Source organism: Pogoniulus pusillus, chromosome 7 (genome assembly GCF_015220805.1).
Source record: "Pogoniulus pusillus isolate bPogPus1 chromosome 7, bPogPus1.pri, whole genome shotgun sequence".
NCBI classification, from domain to species: Eukaryota; Metazoa; Chordata; class Aves; order Piciformes; family Lybiidae; genus Pogoniulus; species Pogoniulus pusillus.
Window position 1 is genome coordinate 41,599,656 of NC_087270.1, and position 15,545 is coordinate 41,615,200.

The 15,545-nt window shown below is 49.6% G+C and overlaps 1 protein-coding gene and 1 long non-coding RNA gene across 3 annotated transcripts in view; one reads left to right on the forward strand and one right to left on the reverse strand.

The window, feature by feature from the left end:
* The window catches only part of PKHD1 (PKHD1 ciliary IPT domain containing fibrocystin/polyductin), a 296,674-nt gene extending 283,604 nt beyond the window's left edge, over window positions 1-13,070 (forward strand). Inside the window, exons 64-67 of the mRNA XM_064146703.1 lie at window positions 2,421-2,576; window positions 4,566-4,697; window positions 5,837-5,839; window positions 12,243-13,070. Of these exons, the coding sequence (XP_064002773.1) occupies window positions 2,421-2,576; window positions 4,566-4,697; window positions 5,837-5,839; window positions 12,243-12,595 (644 nt within the window). The 3' untranslated portion in view covers window positions 12,596-13,070. The remainder of the gene's footprint in view (window positions 1-2,420; window positions 2,577-4,565; window positions 4,698-5,836; window positions 5,840-12,242) is intronic.
* Window positions 13,071-13,106: 36 nt separating this feature from the next.
* LOC135177049 (uncharacterized) lies at window positions 13,107-14,537 on the reverse strand. Of its 2 annotated transcripts, XR_010302890.1 has the most exons (3): window positions 14,502-14,537; window positions 14,145-14,279; window positions 13,107-13,915 (listed from the first exon to the last, which is right to left on the reverse strand). It is a non-coding gene; the product is annotated as an uncharacterized LOC135177049 (long non-coding RNA). The 2 variants fall into 2 exon arrangements; XR_010302889.1 differs by lacking the exon at window positions 14,502-14,537 and having other exon boundaries at window positions 14,145-14,489.
* Between the last annotated feature and the right edge of the window lie 1,008 nt (window positions 14,538-15,545).

The window sequence follows — 15,545 nt, forward strand, 5'->3', positions numbered from 1 at the left end:
TCAAGAGAGATGTTGAGGTGCTGGGAGGTGTTTGGAGAAGGGCAGCAAGGCTGGGGAGGGGCCTGGAGCACAGCCCTGTGAGGAGAGGCTGAGGGAGCTGGGGGTGTGCAGCCTGCAGCAGAGGAGGCTCAGGGCAGAGCTCATTGCTGTCTGCAGCTGTCTGCAGGGAGGCTGTAGCCAGGTGGGGTTGGGCTCTGCTGCCAGGCACCCAGCAAGAGAAGAAGGGGACAGAGTGTCAAGTTGTGCCAGGGGAGGTCTAGGCTGGATGTGAGGAGGAAGTTGTTGTCAGAGAGAGTGATTGGCACTGGAATGGGCTGCCCAGGAAGGTGGTGGAGTCTCTGTGGCTGGAGGTGTTGAAGCCAAGCCTGGCTGGGGCACTTAGTGCCATGGTCTGGTTGATTGTCTAGGTGTGGGTGCTAGGTTGGGCTGGATGAGCTTGGAGGTCTCTTCCAACCTGCTTGATTCTATGCCTCTTCCCAAGGGAAGTCACAAAAACCTTTCCTCCTTTGATGAGCATCTACCCAGAGTGTTACAAAAGGCTGTTGGCAGCCAGTGATGAATCTGTGTAGGTATCACCTGTGCAGTTCCGAGTCTTGCACACCTGCAGTCTGCATTGCAAACCTGCACATCCAAGAAGAAAGCAGCTTTGCTTTGCAGCTGGGACCTTGCTGAAGACAGTATAAAGGCTTTTACACTGAAGATATTAATCTCTTGTTTGAGACTAGCAAACAGAATGGAAACAGCCCCAGAGCAGATGTTTGGGATGTCCTTTCAGGTTTCTCTGGGTAGCCTGGCAAAGATTGCTGCTTGGAGACAGCTCAGAAGATGCAGCTGATGTTGAATGCAATAGTCCCAAAAGTTTCAGTGCCAGCTCCTGGGGAGTGTAAAGTACTCACAGCACTGCTGCATAGCCTTGTTGCTCATTTCACAATGATATTCACTGAGCTGATATGGATCCCATTGGGTCTGATCCATTCACTTTCCACTTCAACCAACAGCAGTCTACTTGCAAACCAGCATAGTGCAAGGCACCTTTAAGCACCTTGGTATCTCTGAGATTCCTTTTCTCCTCTCTGCTGAAGTCTGCATGTGTTTGTACCCACAGGCAGATTCTCCCCAAGTGGAACATGATGCCCACACTGTTCTGGCAAAGCTTTGCTTTCTTCCAGTGGACAATAGGGACACAAACCTCATTAGTTTCAGGCAGAAGTACTTAGAGCTATTCCCCACAGTGTCCAGGCCTCCACCTGGCAGCACTTCTGAATCTTGTGATGGTTTTGGTCATGGGTTGATGAAAGAAAGGGCTCCTGGAGTTTCACTAAGGTGGAACTCAAACAGGCAAAAGAAATCTCCATCCACCAAAGTGATTAGAACTGTGGGGATGTGAGGACTCAGGTAGCAAGACAGGTCATGATCTGATGTGCTAATTCTCATCCTGCAAATTGGTTAAGCTCTTGTCCCTTGCCAGGCACACCTCCACTCAAAATGCACTTTGGGATTGCTGAAGGGAACTAAACCCTCTCACTTGCTGCTTTTTAAAAGGGTAACTTTAGTCCAGGCCTTAAAGCTCAGATGCTGAGATCAAATAAACTCTTGACCACAGAAACTACGAACAGAATAACCTGAAGGAAGGCTGTAGCCAGGTAGGGTTGGGCTCTTCTGCCAGACAGGGTTGGGCTCTTCTGCCAGGCAGGGTTGGGCTCTTCTGCCAGGCAACCAGCCACAGAACAAGGGGAAACACCCTCAAGTTGTGCCAGGGGAGGTACAGGCTGGCAGATGAAAGACAAAGCATGGTTAGACCACGATAAGGTAGCACAGCTGCCTTCAGTTCCTGCCTTTTACTCAAACCCTGAGAGTTCATTTGTCCATGGCAATAAGTTGTAAGTCAAGGTAGGGGTTGGGCTCTTCTGCCAGGCAAGCAGCAACAGAACAAGGGGACAGAGTCTGGAGTTGTGCCAGGGCAGCTCTAGGCTGGATGTTGTTAGGAAGTTGTTGGCAGAGAGAGTGATTGGCATTGGAATGGGCTGCCCAGGGAGGTGGTGGAGTCGCTGTGCCTGGAGGTGTTGAAGCCAAGCCTGGCTGGGGCACTTAGTGCCATGGTCTGGTTGACTGGATAGGGCTGGTTGCTAGGTTGGGCTGGCTGAGCTTGGAGCTCTCTTCCAGCCTGGTTGATTCTATGATTCTATGACCTTGAGATGAATCAGGTGTAGCCTTCAAAAAGTGTGTATGATTTAACACCTTGCTGGTTGCCAACAGTTTGTCTTGAGAAATATATGGTCTGGAGAGAGATGAACTGATGGCTTGTTCCTGCATTTGGTGTTAACTCCAGCATCACTGTTGAAAGGCCAACACCTGGTGTTGTAGCTCTGAAACTTATGCCCTTACATTTGTAATAAACTCTGATTGCTTTATTTTCTCAGGGGCTAATTTTACTGTGCAGTCTCGACCATTCACCATCTCCCCTGGCCCCGTGGGAGCAAAGGCCAGCATGATACTTGTCATCATCCTGAGTTCTGCAGCAGCTGCTTTCATCCTCTCTCTTTCAGTCTGCTGGTTCAAGAAGAGCAAAAGCAACAGTAAGTTGGAAATACTACAATTCACACTCACAGACTTTTGTTTGATTTAACAAATCCCCAGACTGGGCACAGAGATAAGGGCACAGATTCAGAACATGGTTCTTGGAGGAAGCTCAGCAGAGGTCAGTAATTAGCAGCAGAGTTTGGAGTTCAGGGTTGCACAGTGTTGTCCAGTAACAACTTCATAGATCCATAGAATGGTTTGGGTTGGAAGGGATCTTGAAGGTCATCTGTCTCCAACTCCCCTGGCATTGACAAGGACACCATCCACTAGGGCAGGTTGCTCAAGGCCTCATCCAACCTTGAACACCTCCAGGGAAGGGGCATCCATGGCCTTCTGGGCAACCTGTTCCAGTGTCTCACCACCCTCACTGTAAAGCATTTTTCTACTGTCCAGTCTGAACAGGTTTTAGCTCTGTGTGAAACATGAGGAAAAGCATGTGTTTGGAATGCAGACAAGGAGCTCAGATGAATGATTTGCTATGATTTAGATCATGCCTTCAGCCACTGCATTTGCCTGATGATGGGTGACGTAACAAAATGCTTCTCTGATGAGATTATGCAAAGCCTTGGTGCTGGCCAAAGACTAGACACAGCTGCAGTGTGAATCAGAGGGTCAAGCAGGTTGGAAGGGATCTCCAAGCTCAGCCAGTCCAACCTAGAACCCAGCCCTAGCCAATCAACCAGACCACGGCACTGAGTGCCTCATCTAGGCTTTGCTTGAGCATCTCCAGGGATGGAGCCTCCACCACCTCCCTGGGCAGCCCATTCCAATGGCACATGCCACAGACATGGCAGCACTGCCATGCTCACATCAGACTCTCAGCATCCTGTAAGTGAAATTGGTAGTGGGAGGGCTACAGCCTCTCTGGAGGTCTCCCCAAACAAATCCACACCTCTAACACCTTAAAGTTGCTTTCTTTTTAGCTTTGATCTTAAAACACACATAGCTAGCCCAAGAGGCTTCCCCACTGCAAAAGGCATGAGACTGTTTTGAATCAGAGAATGCTTTGGGCTGGAAGGGACCTTTAAATATCAACTAGTCTAACCCCTCTGCAGTAAGCAGTGGCATCTTCACCTAGATCAGATGGCTCAGACACCCATTGAGCCTGACCAGGAATGAAGTATCTGCCACCTCTGAACAAACCACTCCAGCATTTCACCACCCTCATCAGAAAACGTTGAGTCCTTGTGTCCAAACTCACCCTGACCTCTTTCAGTTTAAAACCATCACCTCTGGCCCTGCTAAAAAGGTTATCCCAATCTTATAGGTCCCCTTTAAGTACTGAAAGGCCATGATAAGGTCTCCTCAGAGCTTTCTCTTCTCCAGGCTAAACAACTCCATCCATCTCTGCCTTGACATCCATCCCTCTGATGATTTTTGTGGCCTCTCCTGTACCTGGTCTGTCTTTCTTTTGTTGAGGACTCCACTTTATAAGAGAACTGAGGAGAAAACGATGTGGCTGTAAATGTTTAATAGCTTGCCTGCCAAACAGCCTTTCACACTCCTGGGTTTGTTGATGTTCCCAAATAACTTGGCCTTTCACATATGCTAACTGGAGTTAGAAGCTAACCAAGCATACAGGTAACTCACAGTGGAGGGGGAAATGCAGATCCCCACTAATAAAACACCTCCCACTAGTTTTAAGACCTTCTCCCACTTTTCTTCAAACATTTGTTTCCAGGTATCATTGCAAACCCAGGCTAAAAGGCTCTTTCTTCTAAACAGTGTCATGAGCAGGTCTGGGTTTGTGGCATCAATGAACACGGTGACAACACAAAGAAGGCTTCTACTGAAGAGAACAGCTGAGACTGTCAATGCTAGAACACAAGAAGGAATGAACATAAAGCAACTCTTCCTGCTGTGGGGCAGAAAGGACACTTTTAGATGACCTGTTAATTCACCAGCAACATACAGTCTCTTGCATTAATAACTGCTGCTGAGCTGGGGCTGGATTGAGAATGATGTGACTGTACCTTTCATTTCAGAAGTGAGGAGCCAACGAGCTGATGCACCACAGGCCAGTGCCAAGGCACCCCATGAGCAAGCACAGCCTCATGCAGCTCACATCCAACCTTGCCACAGTCAAGGAGCAAATAGAAGTAGCTTGCCTGTAGCAGGTGAGGCAGCAGTTGGACAATAACTCACATTTATAAACCAGTCAAACTTCCAAAGAGTCAGTTTTGGTCTCTTAAATTAAGAGCTTTGTACAGGAGCAATGTCACTGTTCTTCCTAGAAGGTCTATCACTTTATTACCTCGTTTTCCTCCTCCCTAGTATGTTTCTATTTGCTATTTTATCCCCTTTTATAAACTGTGTGTGAAATCCTAGCTCTGCTGAAGGCAGCAACATGATCCCCCTTGTGCTCAGTGAGTCCATGATTTCACCCACTGCTTTTACAGTAAGGTAGGGAATGGGAATTGATATTCCTGAACTGGCCCCAGCACACTGGCAGCAGCAGACCTCCTTCTTGCCCGGGTCTTCAACTGCTGTAGTGCTCTGGGTAAGTTTTCAGGCTGTGGAAGACTGCAGCAGCTTACAGTGGAGGTAGAGAAAACACTCAGGGCTCGTTTGCACAATCTCTGTTACCTCCCAGAGCCTGGGCTGCAGGAGGAGCAGTGCGGCCAGCAGGGCCAGGGAGGGGATTCTGCCCCTCGACTCTGCAGCTGGGTTGAGGCAATCCCAAGCACAAATGCAGGCTGGGCAGTGAGTGGCTGGAGAGCAGCCCTGAGGAGAGGGACTTGGGGGTGCTGCTGGAGGAGAAGCTCAGCAGGAGCCAGCAGTGTGCACTTGCAGCCCAGAAAGCCAAGCAGAGCCTGGGCTGCAGCAGCAGAAGTGTGGCCAGCAGGGCCAGGGAGGGGATTCTCCCCCTCTGCTGTGCTCTGCTGAGACCCCACCTGGAGTACTGCAGCCAGCTCTGGAGCCCCTGGGACAAGAGGGCTGTGGAGATGCTGGAGTGTGTCCAGAGCAGGGCCAGGAGGATGCTCAGAGGCTGCAGCAGCTCTGCTGTGAGCACAGACTGAAAGAGTTGGGGCTGTGCAGGCTGGAGCAGAGGAGGCTCCCAGGTGACCTCCTTGTGGCCTGCCAGGATCTGAAGGGGACCTCCAAAAAAGCTGGGGAGGGACTTCTGAGGCTCTCTTTGAGTGCCAGGACTGGGGGAAATGGAGCAAAGCTGGAGGTGGGGAGAGTGAGAGTGGAGGTGAGGAGGAAGTTGTTGAGCAGGAGAGTGGTGAGAGGCTGGACTGGGTTGCCCAGGGAGGTGGTTGAGGCCCCATGGCTGGAGGTGTTTGAGGCCAGGCTGGCTGAGGCTGCTCTAGAGTAGTGTGTCCCTGCAGGGAAGTTGGAACTGACTGATCCTTGTGGTGCCTTCCAACCCTGACTGATTCTGTGATTCCCACACTTGCTAGACCTTCCTGTTGTCCTTTCTGAGCAGTAAGTCCAAGCCAACACTCCAAAACAGCTCCCTTCCCACCCTCTCCACTCAGTGTCCTCTTTTACTCCCAGGGTCCCTGCCACCAACACTCCCTCTCCTGCACAGCTCCTTGAGACTTGACTTTTCATCATCTGCTGATCAAACATGACTTCTTAGAATCATTAAATCGAGCAGGTTGGAAGAGAGCTCCAAGCTCAGCCAGGCCAACCTAGCACCCAACCCTCAACAATCAACCAGACCATGGCACTAAGTGCCCCAGCCAGGCTTGGCTTCAACACCTCCAGCCACACAGACTCCAGCACCTCCCTGGGCAGCCCATTCCAATGCCAATCACTCTCTCTGACAACAACTTCCTAACAACATCCAGCCTGAACCTCCCCTGGCACAACTGCAGACTGTGTCCCTTTCTTCTGTTGCTGGATGCCTGGCAGCAGAGCCCAACCCCACCTGGCTACAGCCTCCCTTCAGGTCTTCTGAGGTCACAGAAGTGCAGCCAGCCTCGGGGGCCTGTGGCTGGCAGCAGAAGGCACTGGCTTCCCTCCCTGCAACTGTGAAATCTCCTTACAGCAGCCACTTGGCTTTGGGTTCTTTCTGGTCTCACCTGCCAACAGTGCGGATCTGAGGGCACCCTGATAACCCTACTGAACCACCCACTTATTGCTTTGGGAATTTATATTTCCTTCTCCTTCCCAAAGCCTGTGGATTACATAAGAGACAGAAAGACAGGAGCTGGAGTTTTCTCTCTTTTTAATTAACATCTATCACAAAAGCAGAGGGGAGGAGAGAGAGAGAGAGAGGGAGAGGGAGAGAGAAGGCGAGAGGAAATTCTGCAGTTTATGTGTTTTGATATTTGCTGTACTCCTCCAAAGCACAGCGTTCAGCTGTGTGCCTGAGGATACAGATCTGCTGTAAATTCATTTTTTATCTAATTTGTCTGAGATCTAAGCTTCCTGTGGAGGTCTGAGATCAAAGGCTCTGATTCTGTCTGATGTCGGCTCTGACACATAATGCGTGCTGACTTAGTTCTGTCTATAAACTCGCAGTGGGAGGCTGCCACTCTCCCTTGGCACCTTTACATAGTGAACTTTCAGTTGGGCTGGGGAGGCTGACAGGTAGAGAGTTGATTGGAGCCAGCCTGTAAATAATTCATGGGAGGAGGTTTTTTTTTCTCTTCCCTTTCTCTTTTTGTTTGTGTCAGAAAAAGGCATTTCAGCCACTTGAAGTCTTTTAGGAATAGTTGCAAGACAAAAAAAAAGATTTCCCCAATATGTTCAAACCTAAGCAGGGATAACAATAACTTAAGTGAATTTAATGCAGAGAACTTAGAAATGTTTAATGTTTGATTTCCCCTGATTTAAAGGGCTGTTGGTTTTGGAGAGAGAGGGAGAGCAAATCAAAGCTGCAGCCTTTCCGTGGAGTTTCTGCTTTCCATGCCTTCCCCCCACCAAAAAGCCCAACCCTCTAATACAATTAAATGTTCAGAGTGGTTATGATCAATCACCAGTGTGGAGGTTCTGGTGATGCCCCTCCTGGTTTCACTCCATAATTTCATGGTCTCTGGACCCCAGGCAGCCTCCCACCACCACATCCCCCACTAGCCCCCCTCTATTTGTGAGCAGCAGGTCAAGCAGGGCTGCATTCCTGGTAGGCTCACATAACAGCTAAGTAGTTGTCCTCCACACGCTCTAGGAACCTTCTAGGCTGCCTCTTCTCTGCATGTTAGAGTCCCAGCAGATGTCTGGCAGGTTACAGTCACCCACAAGAACAAGGGCAGGTGATCTTGAGGCAGTCTCCAGTTGCTTAAAGAACAATAAAACAACTTCTTTCTGGCTGGGTGGTCTGTAACAGACTCCATCCAGGGTGTCAGCCTTGCTGCCCTTCCCCTTAATTCTCACCCACAGGGACTCAACTTGATCATCCTTAATCTCTACCCCCATGACATCCAGAGCATTCCTAATGTCCAGGGCCACTCCTCCACCCCTTCTGCCTTGCCTGTCCTGAAGAGTCTGTAGCCATTGGTTACAGCACTGCAGTTGTGTGAGTCATCCACCACGTTTCTGTGATGGCAGCAACATCATAGTCTGCCTCCTGCACCAAGGAGCATGCTGGAGAGTGACCAGAAAAAAGCCAGGAGGATGCTGAGAGGGCTGCAGCAGCTCTGCTGTGAGCACAGACTGAAAGAGTTGGGGCTGTGCAGGCTGGAGCAGAGGAGGCTCCCAGGGGACCTTCTTGTGGCCTTCCAGCATCTGAAGGGGGATACAAAAAAGCTGGGGAAGACTTTTGAGGCTGTGAGGGAGTGGCAGGCCTAGGGGAAATGGAGCAAAGCTGGAGGTGGGGAGAGTGAGGCTGGAGGTGAGGAGGAAGTTGTTCATGATGAGAGTGGTGAGAGGCTGGACTGGGTTGCCCAGGGAGGTGGTTGAGGCCCCATGGCTGGAGGTGTTTGAGGCCAGGCTGGCTGAGGCTGTGTGCAGCCTGCTCTAGGGTAGGGTGTCCCTGGGCATGGCAGGGGGGTTGGAACTGGCTGCTTCTTGTGATCCCTTCCAACCCTGACTGATTCTGTGAGCTGATCATCTTATTTATGTGCATGCAGAAGGAAACATGACCTAGCAACGTGTGTGTGCAATTTGTGCTCTGAAACAGCCAACCACCTCCTGTTAAAGCAATCTCTGAAAAGCAAAACTCTTGCACACAGAAACATGTGTGACTACTGAAATTTATTGTTGACCTTCCAGTGGATTTCCAAGAGTTACAATCTTGAAATTGAAAGCTATGAGTGTACAAGCTGGGGGAAAAAAAAGCCAATACTCTTTAACAAAGTGACTACAAGCATGAAGTCATTGAGCTGCCATAGTTCAAAGAGTTCAAGGAGCTGGGCAGTGGTCTTGGTAATATGATTTGTTTTCAAGAAGTGAGGAGTTGGGAGTATTGTGTCCAGTTCTGGTGTGTGTCCCCCCCCCCAAGTCAAGAGGCACAGGGAGCTGCTTGAAAGAGTCCAGTGCTGAGCCACAAAAATGATGAAGGAAGTTGAACATCTTCCTTCTGAGGAGAGCCTGAGGGAGCTGAGATTTGGAGTTTGGAGAGGAGGAGACCAAGGGGTGACTTCATTCACGTTTATCAATATGTGCAGGTGAGTGCCAGGAGGCTGGAGCCAGGCTCTGCTGGGTGATGCCCAGGGACAGGACAAGGGGCAATGGGTGGAAGCTGAAGCACAGGAGGTGTGAACCAGAGGAGGGTGACAGTGCACTGGCACAGGCTGCCCAGGAGGGTTGTGGAGTCTCCCTCTCTGGAGATATTCAAGAACCATCTGGATGCATTCCTGTGTGATCTGTTCTAGGTGATCTTGCTCTGGCAGGGGGGCTGCACCAGATGATCTTTTGAGGTCCCTTCCAGCCCCTCACATTCTACCATTCTGTGTTTATGGGTCCCTTCCAACTTGAGATGTTCACAGACTCACAGAATTAACCAAGTTGGAGGAGACCTATCACCTAACATCTTCTAATTAACTAACCCATGGCACTAAGTGCCTCATCCAGTCTCCTCATAAACATCTCCAGGCATGGCAACTCCACCACCTCCCTGGGCAGCCCATTCCAATGTCAATCACTCTCTCTGCCAACAACTTCCTCCTAACATCCAGCCTAGACCTCCCCTGCCACAACTTTACACTGTGTCCCCTTGTTCTATTGGTGCTTGCCTGGGCAAAGAGCCCAACCCCACCTGGCTACAGCCTCCCTTCAGGCAGTTGTAGACAACAATGTGGTCAGCCCTGAGCCTCCTCATCTCCTGAGCCTCCTCTTCTCTGTGGGAACAACCTATACAATGCACTGAAGAATGGGCTGCAGAAGCCAGTGCAGTCCACAGACTAATTCTGTATTTGGAACAGGAATAAAGGCTTGGTTCTGGGCTGGCTTCATTTTATTTTCAGGGCAGAAGGGAGAGGATTGAAAGAATCTTACAACTGCTTAGCATCCAAATGAAGCAGGCTGACAATCTCTCACTGATGTGATAACCTACTGTGATGGTTTGGGGGTTACCCCGCCCCCCCACACTTTTGAATTTGCCCCAGCTAACTCAGACGGACCCTGGGAATATAGATGAAGCAATTTATTTACAGCTAGCAGAATTTACAAGCAGCTATTTACAATATATACACTTATATACAGTTATATACAGAAATATACAAAGGATAAACAATACAAAAGCACAACTCCCCTCCCAGAAACCTGAGTCCCCAGGAGGGGCTCTCAAACCACCCCAACACCTCCCCCCGACCCTCTCAACCTTACCCCAGTTCTCAGGAAGAAAAGAGGTGCAGCCAAGAGGTTAGGGAGCAGGGTTAGTAGGAGCAGGGTTAATGAGATGTGACCAGGTCTAAGGCAAAAGCAAGAGTGAGTAACAAAATGGAGAAAAAGTCTTTCTTCTTCCCAGAGTTCTCAGCGTGACTGTGAGAGAAGTAGACACAATTGTTTTTTCATTTCACTGCCTGTTATCTAGTTCTTTTACCAAAACATTCCAGCTTGCTTCAAACTAGCACACCTACCCTGTCAACTCAGAAGCCATCTGCTGTACTGTTGCAAGTGATTCTGCCTTGATGAGCACTTGGTTCATTAAGATGTAAATATTGGTTAATTTCCACATGAAAAATATATTTGGTTTTCTTTTTTTCCTCCCTGCATCTTTCAAGGGCACTTTAAAAATAGCAGTGCAGGTTGCACTCTCTGCCTTGAGGAGCAGTCAAAGGTTGGAAACTAGTTCCACCCCACCTGCTATTAAAGCCCCATGCATATAGAGGTGAGGCAGTGCAGAGAGCCACAGCATGGCTTGGATAGGAGTGAACCTTGAGGCCTTCCTCAGCTGCAATGTTTCCAGGAATGGAGCATCTTGAGCACTGTGTCCAGTTCTGGGCTCCTCAGTTCAAGAGAGATGTTGAGGTGCTGGAAGGTGTTTGGAGAAGGGCAGCAAGGCTGGGGAGGGGCCTGGAGCACAGCCCTGTGAGGAGAGGCTGAGGGAGCTGGGGGTGTGCAGCCTGCAGCAGAGGAGGCTCAGGGCAGAGCTCATTGCTGTCTGCAGCTATCTGTAGCCAGGTGAGGTTTGTCTCTGCCAGGCAAGCAGCAACAGAAGAAGGGGACAGAGTGTCAAGTTGTGGCAGGGGAGGTCTAGGCTGGATGTTGTTAGGAAGTTGTTGTCAGAGAGAGTGATTGACATTGGAATGGGCTGCCCAGGGAGGTGGTGGAGTCTCTGTGGCTGGAGGTGTTGAAGCCAAGCCTGGCTGGGGCACCTAGTACCATGGTCTGGTTGACTGGCTAGGGCTGGGTGCTAGGTTGGGCTGGATGATCTTAGAGGTGATGATCTTAGAGGTCTCTTCCAACCTGCTTGATTCTATCATCTACCTCACTGCAGTTTCTTCCTTAGATCTAGCCTGAATCTCCCTTCTTAGTATAAAACCTTCATCTTTGTCCTGTAGAAATACACCCTGCCAACAGGACTGTCTGCATCTTCCTTTTAGGCCCCCTTCTAAGTACTAAAGGCCACAATAAGATCACCTCCATGTCTTCTCCTGGCTGAGCCCCAACTCTTTCAACCTGTCCTCATAGAGGTGTTGCAGCCTTCTCATTTGTTGTGGCTTTCCTTCTTATAGGTGCATAGGATTGAAGTGATTATCAGTCTTAGCAATACACAGCTTGCTAACCAGTTGTGTTCTATCTACCTTAGCATTAAGCATTTATTGAGCTATTTGATAATCACTGGAACGTGCTGTGGGAGTTAGCAGTGGTTCAAATGTTTTACCTGCTAACTATTTACTTGGATATTTCTGTCCAGCCACAATTGGAGTCCAGTTAAAAGTTATTTGACAACCAGCAACAGAAGAAGGGGACACAGTTTCAAGTCGTGTCAGGGGAGGTCTAGGCTGGATGTTGTTAGGAAGTTGTTGTCAGAGAGAGTGATTGGCATTGGAATGGGCTGCCCAGGGAGGTGGTGGAGTCTGTGTGGCTGGAGGTGTTGCAGCCAAGCCTGGCTGGGGCACTTAGTGCCATGGTCTGGTTGGTTGGGCAGGGCTGGGTGCTAGGTTGGGCTGAGTGAGCTTGGAGATCTCTCCCAACCTGGTTGATGCTATGATTCTATGATTTATGACTAAGGAGTTAAGACATAGCCAAGGCATCAAAGGGAAAGGATCATGAAGGTAGGGTCTTACAATAATTATAAAGCACCAAGTAAAATCTTTATTTTACAGATATGGAAGAAAGAGGAAGAGTGGCACATGCTGCAGAGCAGCTGGGGAAGGTGAATCTGCAGCCTTGTGAAGCCAAGTCAGGGAGGAAGATGAGGACTACCCAACGTGAGATGGGTAACAGAGACACCTTTCCTCCATCTGGGAACAGCAACAGTCACCAAGAGTTACATGAAGCACTATCTCCTGCTGACTCGCTGCAGCTTGAGCAGCCAACTGCTCTGGGATGCTCCAGTCAGAAGGATGTCCCCCAGCCCTCAGCTGATTACAAGAAGGAAAGAGAGAAGCCTGAAATGGTGCTCAAACCTCAGAGTGACAGCAAAGAACATATTGGTGTGGTAGCAGCAGAGGTATGAGAGAAGTGATGCAAGGTGGAGGACCACTGACAGGGTGAGCTTTGCCTGGCTTGCAGCCAGCATGGAACTGAGTCCTTTGTCTCTGGACAAAGAAAAAGTCAGAAGATTAACATGAGGAGCCAGATTGCCACACTGCAGATGTACAAACCAACCTGTCACCTGCAGACAGCTTGGAGACTCTGGTCCTGAACTTTCTTAGCTTCCAAAAGAGAGCAGGTTGTGTTCAAACTGCCTCTTGAGGAGAGTTCCTCTGACCCCTCTAAAAGTCTCTGCAGGAACTGCTGGGGGTAGTGCTGGCTGAGTAGAGATGTTCCAAAGCTTTCAGCCTGACAATTCAGCTGTGCAGGTGACTGCATTTCCATGGCTTTAAAGTTCTGGCACTGGGCAGAATCTCCATGGCCAGAGCAATGCTGACTGACATGCATGCAGACATGCACAGGAGAACTCCCACTTCCTCCATTCAAAGACCCTCAGTCTGAGCAGAGATCTTTTCCTTTGTCTGAGGAAGACCAAATATGTATTCCAACTCCATTTTGTTGTGACTTGAGTAACTGCTTCTGTCCCTCACTAGTTGGATCTGTGTTGTTTGGGGGTTGGGTTTTTTCCTGGTGTCGTTTGGGTTTTTCTAGTTCAAGTGTTTTGCTGAGCTAAGCCTTCACCATGCCACTGCTTTCTAAACACCTTTTAAATCACTGGCTTGTTACAAACACTACTCCTTGTGAATGATAAAAATAATGCTGATGCTCTTTGGTTGCTCAGAGAGCTCCTTTGTGTTTTGCTTTACTGAGCTGGAAGATGAGGGACTTTATTACACCCTCTCTGTGCCATAAAATCCTTAGTTGCAAAGTGTCCTGGTGGCACAAGAGAAAATTTATACTCCTCTGCAGAAAAAAACCTACTTAGGCAGGAAGATGAAGGGTTTTTTACCCAGATCAGCAGTGGAAGAGAAGGTAAGAAACGTTGCTTTTCAAGAGCCTCCGAGCAGCCACAAACCAGTTCACTCCAAGCTGAAGGAGCCAAGGTGCAGATAATGGTCAGTAAATCACATAGGTCTGTATGCACAAAACTGGACCCATGGACATTGGCTTCTGCACTATATTGTGCCTATAAACATGGTTGATGCCATGGTGAGCTTCTGGCTGAAACCAGATTGAATCCATGGTGAGCTTCTGGTTAAGAACACAGGAGCCTTCCTGGCTGAAACTAGGTTGATTCTGTGGTGAGCTTCTGGCTTAAGGCATTTGCAGATGGAGGTCTTATGTTAAGTGCAATAGGGCAGCCTTGTGAAGAGGAAGGGAACCAGCTCTTTTCAGAGGCACCCTGTAACAGGACAAGGAATAATGGTTATAAGCTAGAGCACAAGGAGCTCCCCCTCAACATGAGCAGAAACTTACTGTGAAAGTGACAGAGCACTGGCACAGGCTGCCCAGAGAGGTTGTGGAGTCTCCTTCTCTGGAGGCACTCAAACCAACCTGGAGATGTTCCTGTGTAGCCTGCCTTGGATGATCCTAACTGCCTCCAGAAAGCAGAAGCCAAAATATTCTCTTACCTGAATCAACATGGTAGAGCCTTAAGCCTCACGAGTCCAGGGCTGGGTAAGATGCAGGCTGCAGAGGCACCCAGGTCAGGTGAAGAGACTTGGAGAACCTCCTGTGCCCTTCTTTTCTTTCTCCACAGCTAAGAACTTAAAGGATTAATTCCAAGTTCCTTCAACAGTCTTACAAGGGAGCAGAAAGCAGCAGCAAAGCACAGAGGAGCTCAGCCTGAGGAAGGAGGTGCAGCCAGAACCCGTGGGTGGTGTTCCAAGCACTGTCAAACCTATCCCTACCTGACCAGGGGGCCAGCAGGGCCCCCCGGCCTTTAGATCCCCTCCACCAGTCACCCAGTGAGCACCAGGGGCACTCACCAGTGAGGATCCCAGGAGGATCTTCTGCCCAGATGGGCAAGCTTGGGGCTTGCCTCTCCTGGGGCCATTAAATAGGGGAGTGGGCAGGGAGGGCAAAGTGGTCACACCTGGGGTGGGAGGAGACTGCAACAGCACCCAGGTGCTCCTGGTTTGGGGGGAAAGGGGAAAGTGTGGAGAAGGATGGGAAAGGGGCAGCTATGGTGGGAAATGGAAAGCAGAGATGGTGCTGAAAGGAAGGAGTTGGGAAGGAAAATTATGGAGATGAAATGAAGAAGGGGGAAAAGGAAGGAGATGGAGAGGAAAGAAGGAAGATAAGGGGGAAATAGAAGATGGAGAGGAAAGGAGACAGATGGGGGAGAATAGATATAAAAACCCAGTTCCATCAGCCATGCAGAAGTCAGGACAGGAAGACCTCCCTTCCCTCATGCCAGTTTGCCAAATAGGTTGACTCAGAGGCTGGAGATAAGTGGAGCAAATTCCTGCCAAGAGTGGCAGGTGTGACACCCCAATGGCCACTGAACCCCCTCCAGTGCCCCTGAAGAGCAGATTTGCTCACCTGAGTGAACCTGTTTCCACCAAGAGCCATGATGCCCTGCAAGTGAAGCCAGCCAACAGCTGCTAGGAAAGCTTATCTGGTTTGTCATTCAGAGAGGTTCAGAGGGGCAAGTCCCTGCCTGTGCCAAGAGATTGGAACTAGAAGGTCTTTGAGGTCCCTTCCAACCTACACCAGTCTATGATTGTAAAACATCCACATTTAAGAAGAGACAGGAGCTTGTCACCAGGGACTGCCTTCTAAAGGGTGGTGAGGGTCCAATCTGGAGCAGATCCACTCTCTAGGGATCTCTGTTACCTGTCTGGAGCCAGGGTTAAGGACTCAGTGAGAGAACTTCCTGTCCTGGTCCACCCAACAGACTACTACCCACTGAGGGTTTCCCAAAGGGGCAGTGGTGACATCTCCAAGAGAAGTTTGAGAGCAATGAAGACTTCAGACCCTTGGGGGGAATGGTGAAGGGGTTAGGTGCACAAGCAGCTTTTACCCCTGTC